The following is a 16357-nucleotide window of genomic DNA, read 5'->3' on the forward strand; positions in this document are numbered from 1 at the left end:
CATCACTTTCCAAATCTCAGAGAACACAGCTTCCCCTTCATTAATAACGCAATTGCCTGTAGACCAAGTGTGAGGTTGCAGCTGACAGTGAATTTGTGTGGTGGTAGCACTGGTGGTGTGTGTGCTCTGGCACATGTGTGTGTGTGTGTGTGGGCTGACAGCTGGCCAGGTTCGAGTTGGTCTAAAACCATGTGCGCTCTGTCAGGGTTCTACAGGCGCCTTCTTTAGGATTGATGAATTGCCTGCTTTCTTGATTAAACCCTCCGTCATTTCCCAACAAAACAACCTCCACCACCACTATTACCCCCCCACCCAAAAAAAAAAAAAAAAAAAAGCTCAAGAGATGAGGGGAGGAGAGGTAACACGTCGGAGGAATCTGTCATCTACAGTCACATCATGTACAGATGTGATGTGCAGAAGCTTTGACATTTATTACCAGAATATTAAAAACTAATTCGCATTTATTTTGCCGCCCTCCATCAGCTGACAGTTGAGGCTCATTTTTAAAAGTTTTCACAGCCGCTTCAACCTTTTACTTTCATTCGACAACATTGTTATGATCCACGGCAGGTTCTTTTTTTTTCCAATTAGGTCTATCATTGACAGTTAATCCAGGTATTCTAAAGCGAAGCCTTCAAATGTTTTAGAGGACGGTTTGATGAAATGCAGTAAATAAGTCTGAAATTTCAAAATAAAAGTATGCTGTATTTTTTTTTTTTTTTTTTTTATCAACCAACTAAACAACAGACACTAAACAGCAGGCATTCACCTGATAAAAAGATAAATCTAATAAAATAGAATACATTTGCATATCTATAGCAATAATCAAAAATAAATCCTGACACTGGCCCTGATCTAACATAATATGGAGAGCAATTATTTCCCCATCCATTAGGAGGACTTCAATTAACAAGCACTAGACAGTTCATCCTTCAGATGAGAAGGAAAGAATACGGGGCTCAAAATTAACTTGGATTTGCAAAATATCTTGGCAGGGTGACAGCCACTTTTGATTCTTCAGGAAACAATATTGGAATTCTTATTAAACTATATGCATCTGCTTTTAATTTGCTACAAATAATTGGAAAATGCAATAGAGCTTTCCAATTAAAGCTCCACTTTATACTGTTTAATAATACCCTCATAATATTATAGCTTATGAAATGACAGGTGAGTTGGTGTATGAATAAAACATAAAGCTTCGTAATAAGAGACAGAAAAAAAACGAGACAGTTGTTGGGGGGCTTTTAAATGCCCCACAAAATTTGCATATATTAATCTCCTTTTTCAGCCTTATCAAGAATTCCACTGTATTTGAAGTTAAAATAGTCGTGACAGGCAGGGGTACGCTTCGTTTTTCCAAGGATTTATTACTTGTATAATTCTGGATCTTTAATAAGCCAATATGACTGATCCTCAGAGTTCTGTGGAATTTGGTTAATTGTTCCAGATGGTGCTCACTGATTATGCAAAATTACTTTCTTTCTCCCCTTTCTTTTCCCCCTCCCAAAATACACCATTTCTTGATTGACTAACATGGAGAAAAAAGATTATTTCTAGTACGGCGCTTTCTTTAAGAGGCTTCTCATCAGGTTTCAAACAAAAGTTCCATCTTATCTCCCCGTGTAGTTGTGGGCATGGCTGCGCAGAGCCAACACTCTTATCTCAATCCATGATGGATGTCAACTGCTTCTGCCCCGATGGGGTTATATTTTAGAATAACACCATTCTTTAGGCTGAGGGATTAAAATGTGACCATTTGATAGTGACACAAAAGTTATTCCAAGTGCACGCTATCCTATTCTCCGTTCTCTCCCCTCCCACTGAGAGATCAGTGGCGTCACAAGCATTGTTTTTTTTTTGGCCAAAGCTCACTAACATTCTGTTTTGCATCAACTAAACTGGGCTGAGGGAATCATTTATGCAAGTGTTATGGGGGGAGGCACGGGCAGATTTACTGCTGCACTTTTGCTTTAGATGGAATGGGATTTCTATGAAACCGGTCCTGACGTTTGAAGTAGTGCCAGAGCTTACATCAAGGCACGAAAGGAATGCTTTTAAAAAGCCGCGTTTGGCCTCCTAATTTTCACGGTCAGCAAAAGGCAAAACAGAACAAAAGTGGCACACGGTGCGACAAATCCTCCCAAACAACACTCATTGACAAAAAACAAAAGGGGGCTCAGTTCTACATGCATACACTACATTTCTTTTTTGGAGGAGAATTTATCTTGAGTGAGTAAATGTTGAATTTAGGAATATAAATGCATCATAACGTCTTAAACACAGTAAAAAAGTTAAACCAAAACACAAAAAAACAAAAATCTGAACAAGTGATCATAACTGATCGTAAATATACTGAGTACTAGGGTGTAAGAAAATATCGATTCTGTGAAATATCGCGATGCTTCGTTTGGCAAATACTTGAAATGCTGCCAAGACGACATGTTCATCCTGTCATGCTGCTTCATCACAGTGAAATGTTTCTGGAAAGCTTCCATCAAAGCACCTTAACTGGTTTGATCTTTGTAGGTTCTTTCCCTATGCTGAAAAACTTTTAGTTGTGAAAATCAAAGTTATTTAAAGAATTAATCAAAGAAAAACACCATAAATTTGATTGGTGAAAAACAACTTTTATAAGAGATACAGTTCCAGTGATTAATGTTGTGAGTATTTTAAAAAATGTAATTAAGAAAGATATTTTACTATGTCAAATGTGCATAAATATTCAGATAAGATTAGTATTAAGTCATAAAAAAAGGGGAAATATTGTCTCTGGTACTATCTTGTGATGTATTGCATCGTATCGTGACACATGTATCGGGATATGCATCGTAGCGCCAGACTCTTGCCAATACACACCCTACTGAGCACTAATTAAACAGAAACAAGGACAGGAGGCCAACTTAAAAAGAAGAGTCCCCACAGTTTGGCTCAATTGGACTGAAACACCCCAAAAAGAGCCTTGAAGGAGAAAAAAAAAACACTAATTACAAGTACAAGTGATCTGTCCATGCAGAAGGTCATTTTCACTTAATTAAAATTCTTAAAAAAAATGAAAATCTAGAAACAAGGAGTTTGCCACAAGAATTCAAAAAGGGAAAAATAAACCAAAATAGCTAATTGTTAGATAGAATTACTTCAAACTGACTGTTTTACTGTCTAATGATATTTTGGGGTATTTTTTCCAGGTTTTCATGTACCTAAATGTAGTTAATTTTATTTACATTCACAAAAAACTAGTGGAATAAGTAGAAGTGACTCATTTTAGAACAAAATGTGAACAAAATAACAATAATAACATCTTTTAATTAAATCTAAATTTCTGTTGCCATAATAGTGACATTAAATGCCAGTCTAACTTGTCAATATTTATTGAAAGTCAAAATAACTTCCTTAAAATTGAACCAGAAATTTCTGCGCAATTTGAGTTTTTTAGGCCTTAAATCAAACATTTCTTTGTCAACAGCAGGGGTAGGTAAACTTTTTAACTCGTGGGGCACAAAAAGTTCTAAAAGTGGACAAAGGGCCAGATCAATAGCGAACAAAACTGTATTGCACCTCATAAGAAAAAGAAATAACATGGAATCTGAAAAAATAAATGCTTTTAGTTTGATTGAAGACGAATATATAATTTTGTCTTTTGTTCTCCTTTTATTTGGTTTGTGTCATTTTATGATACACTTAAAGATAGAGAAATGCTGTATTCATGTGCTGTTGGAATAATTGGAAAAAGAACTGTTCGACTCCAGAAAAACACAAACCTTCCAACAGCACACAAATGCAGAATAACTTTCTGCACTTAAGCAAAGGTTAATATATTTAAACTGCTCCATTTATGTGGAGACACCAGACTTACAGGGAGAACAAGACATTATTTAGGGTTTATCAATATAATTTATTCCAGTTTGGCGGGCCAGATTGAACAGTTTAACGGGCTGTGTATGCCTCTCGGGCTTGCCCACCCCTGGTCAAGAGTATGGAGCAAAATCATTTTGACGCATTCTGAAAATAAATTCCTCACTTCTAGATCTTAATGAGACAAAGTTGTTTCTGTTCTGATTTAACTTCAACTTGATCAAATAGCTGGAAGTATCAGTTAGTAGTTTGCAGTATACAATTGTTGGTTATTTGACCTTAAGTTTAAGTACTTTACATCATATGGATCTTGAACCAGAACTAATTTTTTTTTCAGTCCAATGATATCCTTTTTAAGATGAAAACCACCAAATAAGGACTAATTAAAGATAGCAAATGCCTTTTTTCATGTTTTGTGTTGTCACAATGTTTAAAAGCTATTTAATTTTAATTTTGAATGTAATTTTCCATATATTTATTTATTCATGTCTTATAACTAAACCAACTGAGTTTGTTGTGCTGTTGTTCATTCAGATGTGGTTCAAATCAAGGAAGAACACAATCGCTCCACAGTGTGCCGGTGCCATTAGGCTTTCAAGGATCAATCCTGTTTGGGTCTAATGGCATTTTTGACTGGAGCCCCAAGGGCCCTTAGGCGTTTTTGGACCTTTATTACATTCAAATAAGGAGCTTTAAATGGCTTTGCATTTGCAGGCCAGGCTGGACTGTAGAGTCTCATCCCTCATTGCTTTCTATCCATCCTTGAGATAGAAGCAGTGCTCCATTAGTTTCAGTGTCCAGAGGTGGACGGCCTCAATGGATGGGCCTGTCATTTGGCCCCCTCATTTGCCCCATGTACAGCAGGGTTTGTTATCACACATCTAATTAGAACTTGATAAAAAATATTTCAAAAAATTCAGTCATTAAATATAGTTTAAGGAGATTTATGGTCAAATATGCCTTAAAGATCTTTTAATGGCTCTGCTGACTTGTTAAGTTTGTAATTAATGATGTTCTAATACATACTGTGCTGTGATTTAGAAAGCACAATGAGATTCTGGGAATGAAGTCGTTTTGGAAAAGGGCATCTGGGGCTCCCAGAAGCTATATTAAATTTTTCTGCTCTGACTGGTTTGCTTAGAACCATGAAGTCGCTGAGCAAAAGTTCAAACACATCAGTGTTTTTACACAGATGAGGACTTTTTTTAAGCAATGGTAAAAAGGAAAAACAGGGAAAAGGGAGGAAGTTAAAGCAGTTCATCAAAACCTTGCATCCGTAGCCGCCCTTTTGGTTAATAAGTAAGACACATTTTTATTGAACAACATCACGCCTTTATTTAAATGATAAAAAAAAATAAAAAATGTGTCTGTTTTTATTCATAAATGCAATATACCAACACCAGTCTGTTTTATCAGGAGACTAATGGCATCCTTTTCAGCATAATTAATGACAAATGGTGGCGCCGCATTGGTGCATTGGTAGTAGGGGATGATAAATTGGTGGATGCCTAGGTTAGTGTCTGCCAAGGATGCCTCTTTGGCTGTCATCCCTCCTGCTTCCGCTCTGGCACAGTTCATCACTCACCGCGAGATGCCACTTTACATTGCCTGGTACTGTGAGCACGAAAAACTTAATAACGGCATCCACATCCGCACAGGGCCGGCTGCTTTACCCACCGTCCAGAGGGCAGCTAGTTCAGCGAGGGCTCCGGGTTGTGAGGGAGGGGGACGGCTGCATGGGAGCCGTCTCCTGCAGCTGTGTTGATCAAAACAGATCAAGCGTCAGTCAGTACTTCAGGGGAGCTGGGACCAGATGACCCAGTCTTCAGTGCTGCTGAGTGTTTCTTGTTAGGATTTCTGGGGCTCGCCACATCCCTCGCATCATTACGGGTTAGTTTGCCCACAGAACCGCTAATTAAGAGGGGATTTGTGTAATTGTGCCTTCTGCTGTGTCCCATCCGGCACATGCAATTTACTGTCAGCCCTCTGCCAGCTTTTACACTTGTCCAGAGAGGCGAACCCCATTTATACACACATTCTGCTGCACGTTTACCAGCAGCCACAGCTGGGGATCAATTCCATGGCAGTGTCTTAAAATAGTCTGTGTTGCTGATTAAACTCTGATTGTCTGTTTAATTTCTACAGAGATCTCAATCTCTCCGCCACCACAGAGGGTTGTCCCAGTATTTTTTTTTCTTAAGTTTACAGCTTTAATAAATAACTTGGAGCCACTTTATAGTAGCACAAAAAGACCTCACACCTTCTGAATACTTCACGCTCAGCAGTTAGAATGTACAACTTGTTCCTTAGCGGTCCTATAGCGTTTTTGGAACAGCTATCACGTGCGAGCCACTGAACTTGAGTTATGGGGCTGTGTTTGTGACCACTTCACTGCAAATGCTGCTGAGTTTGCGCTCTTTCTGGAAAAACTGATGGACCAGCGTCTGCTGGGACCGTCCGCTCACACCCACAATCAGGTTTTAAGGACTGCCTGTTGCAAATGAGAGAAGCAAACGGGTGATTCTACTTAAACTTGCTGTTTTTCAATCTTTAATTGAAGAAAAAAGCATAAAAAAATAAACTCATTCATTTTACATCAGATTACTGTTCTTTTGGCACTATAGGGTGCACTTATTTTTTTATTTTTTTATTCAGAAGGCAACATAATTGTGAGGTCCATATAGATTATTCTGGTTGTACTGATGTCAACGCAGTTTTGAGAGGCACATACAGTCTGTAAAATGTGATGTTGGGTTTTATTGTGAATTCGTTATGCTAACTCGGCTAACGTGTAGCATGTTGGCTAGTGTGTTGTTTTTTTTCGTTTTTTTTTACATGCTATTGACGACATTGGGAGTTAGTGTATTTACGATATTGTTTGATTTAGCAATATCAGCTTGTTTTTTATGTAGTGTACCCAAAATTAGATATTGCATATATGCTAATGTTGCTAATGTTTCTAAAATGACATAGCGTGTTACAAACAAGTTCTATGCTATACCCAAATTCCCACCCTAACCCATAACTACTAGAAAAATAAATAGTGCAGGACTATCTAGTGCCCTGGATTTTAAAAGCAATTCAGACACCATGGTCACTATTTTTCTTTTTTTTTCTCTAAACGGTGGATATGACGTCACCAGTTTTAGGAAGTGAAAATCGAATCAACACGAATATTTTACATCATTTTTTTGTTACTCCACTGTGTTCTGATGATGAAAATGTGGATGGCTTGTTAACAAATTACATTTGAACACATTTTTGAGCTAAAATTGTCCAACCGCAATGCATTGTGGTCTGTTTTTGCACGCTAGTTTTTTGCAAAGACTTGTGGGAACTTTCTAGGGCACTAGATTTTGGAAATCTAGTTTCGGACAGCACTACAAAATGGTGAACTCACTATATTGTGCATTATTGAGTGAGTAGTAAAGTACTTCTGACATAGCTCGAGATTTACTATGAATGCAGTTAGTAAAGTCTGACAGACAGACAGTAGGTAGAGGCTCAGCCTACAAAGTCAGAACGGTGCAAATTTTGCTCCAGGATTTTTGCTTTCACAGATTGGTTCTTTTAAATATCCATCTTGGAGTCATCTTAATCTGATTGGGCACAAACCGGTTTAATTAAATTTTTGATCATCTTTTCAACGGTTGGTACTTCCATGTTTTGAAGCGGACACTACCCACACGTCTCTACCAAATCTGAGTCTCTGATTGCCCACAGTTCTGTGTTGCTGCGATTCAGAATAAAAATCTCACCGTGTGATCAATAAATACCTGATTTTTCTGTAGAGCCCGCCACCGGACTTAAAAACCTGCGTAGCCATGCGCAATCACGTGCGTTCCAGAGGTGGAAGACAGAAAACCCGGTCTATGCATTTGCATAGAATTTTCATTAAAACATTTATTTAAGCGACCACTTTCAATGTAAAATCTATGCAAACATGGGTAGAACAGAATTTTGGATTTCTACATACGTTTGCATAGATTTTTTATTGAAAATGGCTGCTTGAATGTGAGTCGATGCAGTTTGTAAGCAACTAAAAAGCTATAACACACGCGTGAACAAGCTAGAACAACCATGAATTACAGAGGCTGGTGTGAGCATAGCTTTATAGTTTAGTGCACCTTAAATATGACATAATTTTAAAAAAAGACCATTGGTTGACTGTGCATCTGATAATCCACTACATAAGTCTGATGCTTCCATGTCTGTGTTGCATTTTGTTGTACTGAACTTGAAACAAAATTAAACTTAAATGCAGTTTTATGTGTGAATAGCTGTTACTGAAATATGTAAATAGGATTAAAGAAATTAACCAGTGAATGTCACAAATATTTATCAAGAAAATGACATTTAGCTTTCTTCTGTTTGATCTTTCTTTTCTTAATTCTTCTCCCGTTTACTCCTAAATCTAATGTGTTTATGAGCCGCAGCTCCAACTGTAAACACTCATCCGCTGCATCTTTTGCCTGGTACTCTTAGTATTCAGAAACCTTTTAAACTTGTTTACATTTTTGAACATTCAGATGAAAAGAAATTAATATTTCAGCACACACTAACCAACTTGCTGTCAGGAGAATTGCAGCAGAAGGTTGCATACACTTCACTGAGGCTGAGGAAACTAGCTGCACACAAGCCAGTGGAGAAAACTAAAAATACATTACCAGAGAGCCCTCAACATCATTTCTCGGCAAAAAACTGCTTTAGTATCAGTGTTAAATTCTTTCAGGAATTTTAATTGACTTCCCAGTAAACATTAAATAATTCAAGAGTTACACTTCCATTTTTGCATTCTGGACTTTTAATGCATTGATGCATGTATTTATTTATTCATTTTTTTCCAATTTCATGTGTCTTGAATTAAAAAAAATAGATAAAAGAATGGGTTTCACAGAGCCATAGTCATTAAAGGAGTCTGAAAATAGCAACGTGCTATCATCTGTTCTCATAGCACGGGTCAGGAGCTCTGACACCTCCAAAATTCCTCCTGTCAGGGTAGGGGGCCATTTGTATTCTCTCTCATTAGGCAATTTGACTAATGACCTGCCGTGGCTGCAGAGCTACTGAGGGACCCAGAGCCTCGTGTCCTCTCTCTTGCAGCAGCCTGAACACACACCCTCCATTGGAATGGCACAGATGGCATGCCCGGGCGACAAAATAAACTGTAATATGTCTCTGAGATGCTGTCAGGCCCGGGCACTATTTCTCATGTCAGAGTGGGGCTAAGGGCTGTGAGTGGGCATAGGGGGTTCTCCTCCAGCTCTCATCTACTCACCATTATCTGCATTGGTGACAGAGAGTGGGGTCTGTAACTAGAATAGCAATTCTGTGGTCTGCAGGAGGAATCTGGCTCAAATTGAGAGTCACATCAGCATGGAAAGAATGGCTCCACTGAAAGAAAGTTTTAGAAAAACTTGAAATACAGCAGCTTCACAATAAAGATTTTTTTTTTTAGCCGCTTCACATACTGTCGTATTTCTCTATTACTTTATGGTTCAGAAAAAAAAATAATCAAACCTAATAGACATTCATTTGCAGCTGAGCATTATTGCCCTGCCTTTGACTTCTGCACTTAATTCAGCAACGAGACAGACTCACCCCAGTAATCATACCAGACAGAGATCAATGCAATTCTGCTGGTTTAGTGAAGTGTAAAATAAAAGTTCATCAACATTCCCCAAGTGCTACTGTTGAGTTGTGGTTCAGGTAATATGGGGTATGCTCGATCACCCACGCATATTTTTCCATCAGTCAGTGTCGGAGCTCAACTCGATGTGGTTTATCTGTTGGTGTGTGTATGTGTGGCGCTCGTGTTATGTGTTGCACCCCTAGAAATGCATTGTACTGCGCCGCTGAAGTCCGGGGTGACAGTGCATCCAACAATGGAAGAGTGAGGGATTAGTGCTCAGCCCGGCGTACGAGCGAGCCCTTCCCGCCCTGAAACAGCCATTCATCTGTGCCCGAGGGCTGGAGATGACAATGCGGCCATTGCTCATCGCACCTGACGGCGTCATTAATAAGGCAATGATCCACACGGGGCCTGTGCTGACTTCGTTCTTTACACTACAATCATTCAAGCCACAGGGTCCTCCTTACTTAACGCCACCTCTGCGCTCACAGCCATCATCATCACCATCATCATCATAGTCACAGTAGCAAAAGTCCTGCCAGATGTTTTTGTATTGACTGCCCTCGCAGACTCCAAATGCCAAATAACCACCCAATTCCCCACACTGCCGAACACTCATGAGTTAATGGAGTGTAGCCTGGCCATTTGAGAGGCTACAACATGTTTCAGGCTGGATTTGCCGGTCAGAAGATTGGATTTACATTATTTTTGCCCTTTCACCTTCAGATTACTCCACAGTACAGCATTCATCTTTTACCAGCCAGTCATCTCCTGTGTCTCCATTTTTTCTGGATGTGAGATAGCCTCTTAGTATAGATGGTGGGGGAATACAAAGTGAGATCTGGTTTTAAATGTAATCCATGAGCAATAAAGAAACCCTCTGGCCTTCAGCTGTGTGCAGTCATCTGTCCATGCCGTGTAGATCCATCAGCCGCCACAATCTCTGCTTCCACTGCTGGCTGCAGATTCAAATGTATTCCCCTTGCCTACCTCGGCGTGGTATAGACGCTGCCAGCAACACAGTAGCACATGTTTATATATGTTTTAGTTATAAACATGCTGTCAGTCCACATGGAGTCATGCTCTGAATTACCACACATTTATCCCTTGTGCTGTCTTAGGAATGTTTACTCTAAAAGTGGGGTCATCTGGACCCCACAAGACAGCATGCGGAACTATTTTTTTCAAGGATTTTTTATCTGCAGACATAAAATGCGGTCCACTTTTGTCATGAATATATGGGTGGGGTCATTTGGACTCTATAGCACAAGGGTTAAAGTATTAGTAGAGAGGTATGTTTGACATCTTTTTGATCCCATCACTGTACTTTTTTGCCGAAATCCGGATGGGGTCATGGCTTTTGTAATGATTGGGGCTGCCGGTTGGTTGGTGGATCACTATGATCTGGGCCGGATTATCTTAACGGTTATAAAACCAGGACAATGTTAGGAGAGTTTGTATGATTTTGGTGACCTCTTGCCAGCTCTCTAAAGGTGACATTTACAGTTTTCCATGAAACACATAATTCAACGTCATCATTTTCTTTTAGGAACTGTTTTTGGGTTCCTGATATTGGAAGCGTCCCCTTTTCAAGTGTTAATAATGTCGTTTGAAACTGCTGAGTATGGCAAATGTTTAAACTGTCTTTTTCTGTGCATGAAAGCATGCCCTGATTAGCGCTTAGCTCAAAGCACCTCTGTGCAAAGTCTTTGAAAGAAAGCACTATGGCAGATGTTAGCAGAAGAAAAACTGGATAAGTTTTCCCTTGGTCCTTGAGGCAAGAGGTCATGCTTTGATTATAAAGATCACATTGTACTACGGTTGTGGAAAAGTGCCTAGCCATGGATCTATAATGGATCGGTAATTACAGAGGAAGGAAAGCAAATCACATAAGTGTCAAAGCGGGGGGAAATCTTATAAATTCATACTTTTCAATGAACAGGAGAGGCCAAAAGGAGCGTCACCTCCTAAACGATGACTCACGAGGATCACATTTATGAGCTCCTTCTCCTGTTGCCAAAGGTCTGCAAGTTTTGAAGCTTGGTGTTTCTGCGGAAGACGTCGGCCCGATTTGTGTCTCCAAATTGGGAATTTTATAAAGAAGCAAAGCAGCAGAAGTTTTCCCCTCATCCTGAAAGCAGGAGCCTTTGTGTCTCTTGTCACCCTGTGTTAATTTGGGCCCTAATGTATTTTATAAACAAAGGGCTGCTCTCTAGCCTGACAGTCGTGACACCTTGATTCCAGTGCAGGATGCATGCAGGACAGGGTTACACCATTAATAATCAACTGGCAGCCATCACACCATTTTAACCACGATCATTATGATAAAGGGCATACACTTAATTACAGGCCTGCTTAATTATAGCTCTGTTGAAGCTCGTTTGTTTGGTCAAATGCTAATTATACCACCACGCTCCTGGCAAGTCCTCATTTCAATCCACTTTTTGCCTGCTGAACAGTGTGGCTTATTTTCATGCAAATTTCCTATCTGGCGAATGTTTTGTCTCCCTTATTTCCGCTTTTCAGTGCCTAGTGTGAGTGCGTCTTTGTTTCAGAGGTGAACATCTCTCAGACAAGACAGAATCTGGAATAATCAAGAGTAATTAAACTGGAAGACAGCTGGGAAAGGAAGGGCTGGTTTGGAGGAGAGAGGTACTCAAATACAGCAAAGAATAAGAAAGCCTTTCATCTTCTCTCTGTAGACAGTGGGAGGGGAGGTGCTGGGGTGGCTGGGGATCGCTTTGCTGTTTTATTATCTCACGAGGAAATAGTTAGAATTGAAAAAAAAGTGTTTATTCTGTAAAAATCTTAATTGTTTTTGTTGCAGCTCTGGACGACGTGCCTTTTACAGTCTCTGAGAAGTTTCGTGGAAAAATCAAAGAGGTAAAAATCATTATCCTGTGAGGTACTTTTCTGTATTTGTAATGTAGAATTAAAAAAGTAAGTAGAGTGAGTGATGATGGCTAAATGCAGACCGTTTGGCTGCTACTAAAGCCGTTTGTATTGACACAGAGAAGGCGAGGATTAAAGATTTGAACCATGCTTACTTAGCCTAACCGCCATGTTTCTTGTGTGTGTATTTTATTTTTCTCCTTCTCCCTCCTCCTTTCTGTGCTTTTGATTTCAGATGCAGCAAGTCAATTTAATGGGCATTACGATCAAATCCCTGGCAGAGATCGAGGAGGAAGTGAGTAGAGGCTGCAACGCTCCACTGCCGCCGACGCCGCTGGCCCAGAATGCAAAGCAAATGGTCTTGGGGTTGTAATTAAGTGTCTGAGACAGCGAGGTCCTGTTGGCTCCACTAAGCCCCAATTGAATAAAAGCAAGGCCACGCTAGGCAGCCATTCTCTCTTAAAAGCTTCGTTCAGAAATGCTGGACTTTTTATATTCACCCAGCTCTTTCTCGCGACGGCTCAATCATGTTTTTTTTTTTTTAATCGTCTCTGCATAGCTCAGCACGGTCTTCCTGCATGCAACTTTCAAGTTTCCAATCAGCTCGGGCGTAAAAAGTTAGATATTGTGTAGAACAAATAAAAAGCATTTCAAAGACTTCTTCGTTTCTGATGAAATAGCCTACAGGCAATCTGTAAGACGAAGCAAAAAAAAAAGATTCTTTAGTGTTTGTAAGAGCAAGAGGCAGAAAGAGAGCCAGTGTGTCTGAGTGTGTGCGCCTTAAAGAGAGTGACAACCCCCCTTCTCTCTCATTAGCACGGTATCTTGGTATCAGAACTGCCAGGAAGTGACAGACCACTGTAAAAGAACAGGTGCTGTTGGGTTTGAGATGTGTTACAGAGCAAACACTCCCTCATCAAACCGAGTGTCTGTTCTGCACTCTGCCTCTGTCTTCTGTCAGATACTATCCAAATCACACAGAGTCGCCATCTTGTCACATGGTCATCTGAATGAAGCTCATTGTCGGCGCAGGTATTAATGACATGCATGTGTGCATGTGTGTGTGTCCAGGTTGGAGACAGGCTGACTGCTCATCCTGTATGTTCTTGGCTTTTTCTTCTTCTTCTTCTTCTTCTCTCTGCTCCTGCCTCTCCTCCTCCTCCTCCTCCTCCTCTCTTGTTCTTCTCCGAGTGTGATTAGCAGGAGGACACATGGTGAGTTGAGCTGGAGAAGAGAAGGGAAGGGCATGAGAAATCATTAATTACAGCTGTGCTGGAGCTGATGAAGTAAATGTGAGATAGTGTAACACAGGATTTAGTGGAGTGGACGACAGCACAAGATTAATGGTGGGGCCGGGCTGATGAGGATAAGTCACAGCTTAGCTTGATAATTAGTTTCCAAGTGGAAACATCCCTCACCATTGTGTTATTTTTACTTCTCCCCTCTTATTGTTATTACCCTGTGAAGAAATGTGCCGAACAAAGAGGGGAAATACAAGCAGTAAAACTCCTGTGAACAAGCTGGAAACAGGCCATCTTCACCTTTTTATTATTTTTTGTTTTAAGATATTAATGAGTGTTGTCTTTTTTGTATGTGTTAAAAACTTGGGAAAAGTGGAAAACTAGATCTATGTAATATAGAGTAGTTAATTTTATATTCAGGATAGACTTTTATTTAAACTTCTTTCTTTTTTTGCTGTGTTTTGTGTTTTTATTCTTTAGCCCAGAAGAGGTCACTGTCCCTGTTAGACTGCAGGGCTTCTCAAAAACAAAAGGATTCTCTCTCTTTGTTCAGGTTTAAAATGGTCTTTCCTCTTATAATCATTCAGAAAATGATTTTTTAACTGCTCTGCCACACACACACACACACATATATATATATATATATATATCACTAGTTTCTAGCTTTAATGATCTTTTTATGATTTATACGACAACTAAGTTTTTAGTAAGATGCAACAACTTGTTTTAAGAATATAAAGTCTTGAAATCTTGTTAGGCCATTTATTTTTAAAACATCTATTTTTTAAAAATATTTTTAAAACATTTATTTATTTACTACTAACATATGGGTTGCAACTGATAAAAAAAATACCATCTTATTTTAAGTAATATCTCTAAAATAACAAGTTGTTTTTTTCTCTGTTTTACATAGAATGTATATAACATTTTCCTAAAATTTGTAATTATTCCAGAAATGAGGATAAAAAGAATGTTGTAGCACTTACAATGAGATATTTTCTGAGGGAAATTGTATAACTAACAGGGGTGGGGCTAAAGCATTTTAGGGGGAGGGGCTTTGGAGGGATGGCAAATGAGAACAACAGAGTAGAAGCCCCGTACAAATGAAAAGATTCAAAATACATAATTTTAACCGTTTTTTCAACTATAACTTTTTTTTAAATTTAAAAATACAGCTTTTGACATATTTTCAATGCTTAAAGAACATTGTATCATTATTAATCTTTGTCAATATTAATCTTTGTCAATATTAATACTAATGTTAACTCAAAAATACTATACCATGATTTTCTTAAGCCTTTCAGAGTAAATTATATACATATTTATGATCTTATATGACCTTTGACACACTAAAGAACAAATAATGTATGAAATATTAATTATTTTTGCGACTTTTTCGTTCCCGGTAGTAAGACACCTGGATCTCAGAGGCTCCGCCTGCTGCTCCTTGAGGGTGCCGCCCATTTCATGACATCATCCTAGAGCCGGCCTCAGCAGTGTGTCTGCGTTTTGCCCACGAAGACAAAACCAGAATTCGGACGTCACTTTCACTCAATGACTTAACCACTAGTTGCCAGTTGGCTAGCGCTAGCGCAGAGTTTCCAGTGCTTGAATATACATAACAACAGCAGTTTATAACTTTATACTGCTTTTGGAGTTGTTTATATAGGGAGGAATGATCATAATACACTTAAAAGCTCAAATGTACAGCTATTTTTATTATAATTTTAGGACCTAATATTTCCAATTTTCAGAGCCATATGCCTAATTATGAGTCTTTATATCTAATTTAAAGACTAAATTTTGTTTTGTAAGGTCAGGGCATTACTATTTATTTTAAGAAATATTGCCAAGACAAATTCTGCTAGCTCTTTTGGTAGATTGTTTCACTTCTAACAAGTGAAAACCATCTTGTGTTTTTTTACTTCTTTTGAGGAGGTCATTTTTTTCCTCTTTTTGTGCTCAGGTCATTGAGGAAAACTGTTGCAGTCGCAGCCATAGTTGTAGAGAAGACCATTTCCTAACAGGCATCACTTGAGCCATGTCTCAGATGATGTTGGTTCCAGCAATTAGGCATTTTTTCCATTTCCCAAATGACTCACAAAACTTGCGGATATTATAATTGCTTTTAGCCACGCATATCTAATTTGTGTCTTTTTAAGTGTTAATTAGTCAGCGATTTAAAGTGACATCTTTATGTAGTTTGCTCTGCTGAAAAATGTTGTTGGCGGCTGGCTAATGATTTTTTCCGAGCGGAAAGTGGTGTGTGTGTGTGTGTGTGTGTGTGTGTGTGCACACATGACAAGATTTTCATTAGCACCTATGTGTGATTGGTTTGCAGTGCTTCTATGGAGCCATGGCGTGTGGCTGTCGGAGCAGCACGCCATGTTTGTGTGTTTCCGCGTTACTGTATGGAAGGACAGTAGTGTACAGGGGTATGTGAGAGCTCCAGATAGAGGTGGAATTAATGAAGACAACATGTCACATATTTTTGGCAGTGGAGCAGGGACAGGAAATGAAGCCGGGCTCGTCTGGGTGACTGCCGCCCATGTTCTGGAGTGTCACTGTCCTGTCAGGCTGTGTGTAAAACTGGCAGACATTGATACATGCTCTCCCTGATAACACCCCATTCCCCCATCCATCATCCACAGACACACATCCACAAACTCACGTACACATTGGAATGTTTATTTAATGTGCCAGATGTTGGGACGGAGTTTTTTTTTTTTTTTTTTTT

At 39.2% G+C, this 16357-nt stretch overlaps 1 protein-coding gene across 1 annotated transcript in view; it reads left to right on the forward strand.

Annotated features, from left to right (window-relative positions):
- mvb12bb (multivesicular body subunit 12Bb) overlaps window positions 1–16357 on the forward strand; it is a 46260-nt gene that overhangs the window by 27027 nt on the left and 2876 nt on the right. Inside the window, exons 8-9 of the mRNA XM_024274521.2 lie at window positions 12315–12370; window positions 12615–12674. Coding sequence (XP_024130289.1) covers window positions 12315–12370; window positions 12615–12674 — 116 coding nt within the window. The remainder of the gene's footprint in view (window positions 1–12314; window positions 12371–12614; window positions 12675–16357) is intronic.

This window comes from Oryzias melastigma, linkage group LG9 (assembly GCF_002922805.2).
Source record: "Oryzias melastigma strain HK-1 linkage group LG9, ASM292280v2, whole genome shotgun sequence".
Classification (NCBI taxonomy): Eukaryota; Metazoa; Chordata; class Actinopteri; order Beloniformes; family Adrianichthyidae; genus Oryzias; species Oryzias melastigma.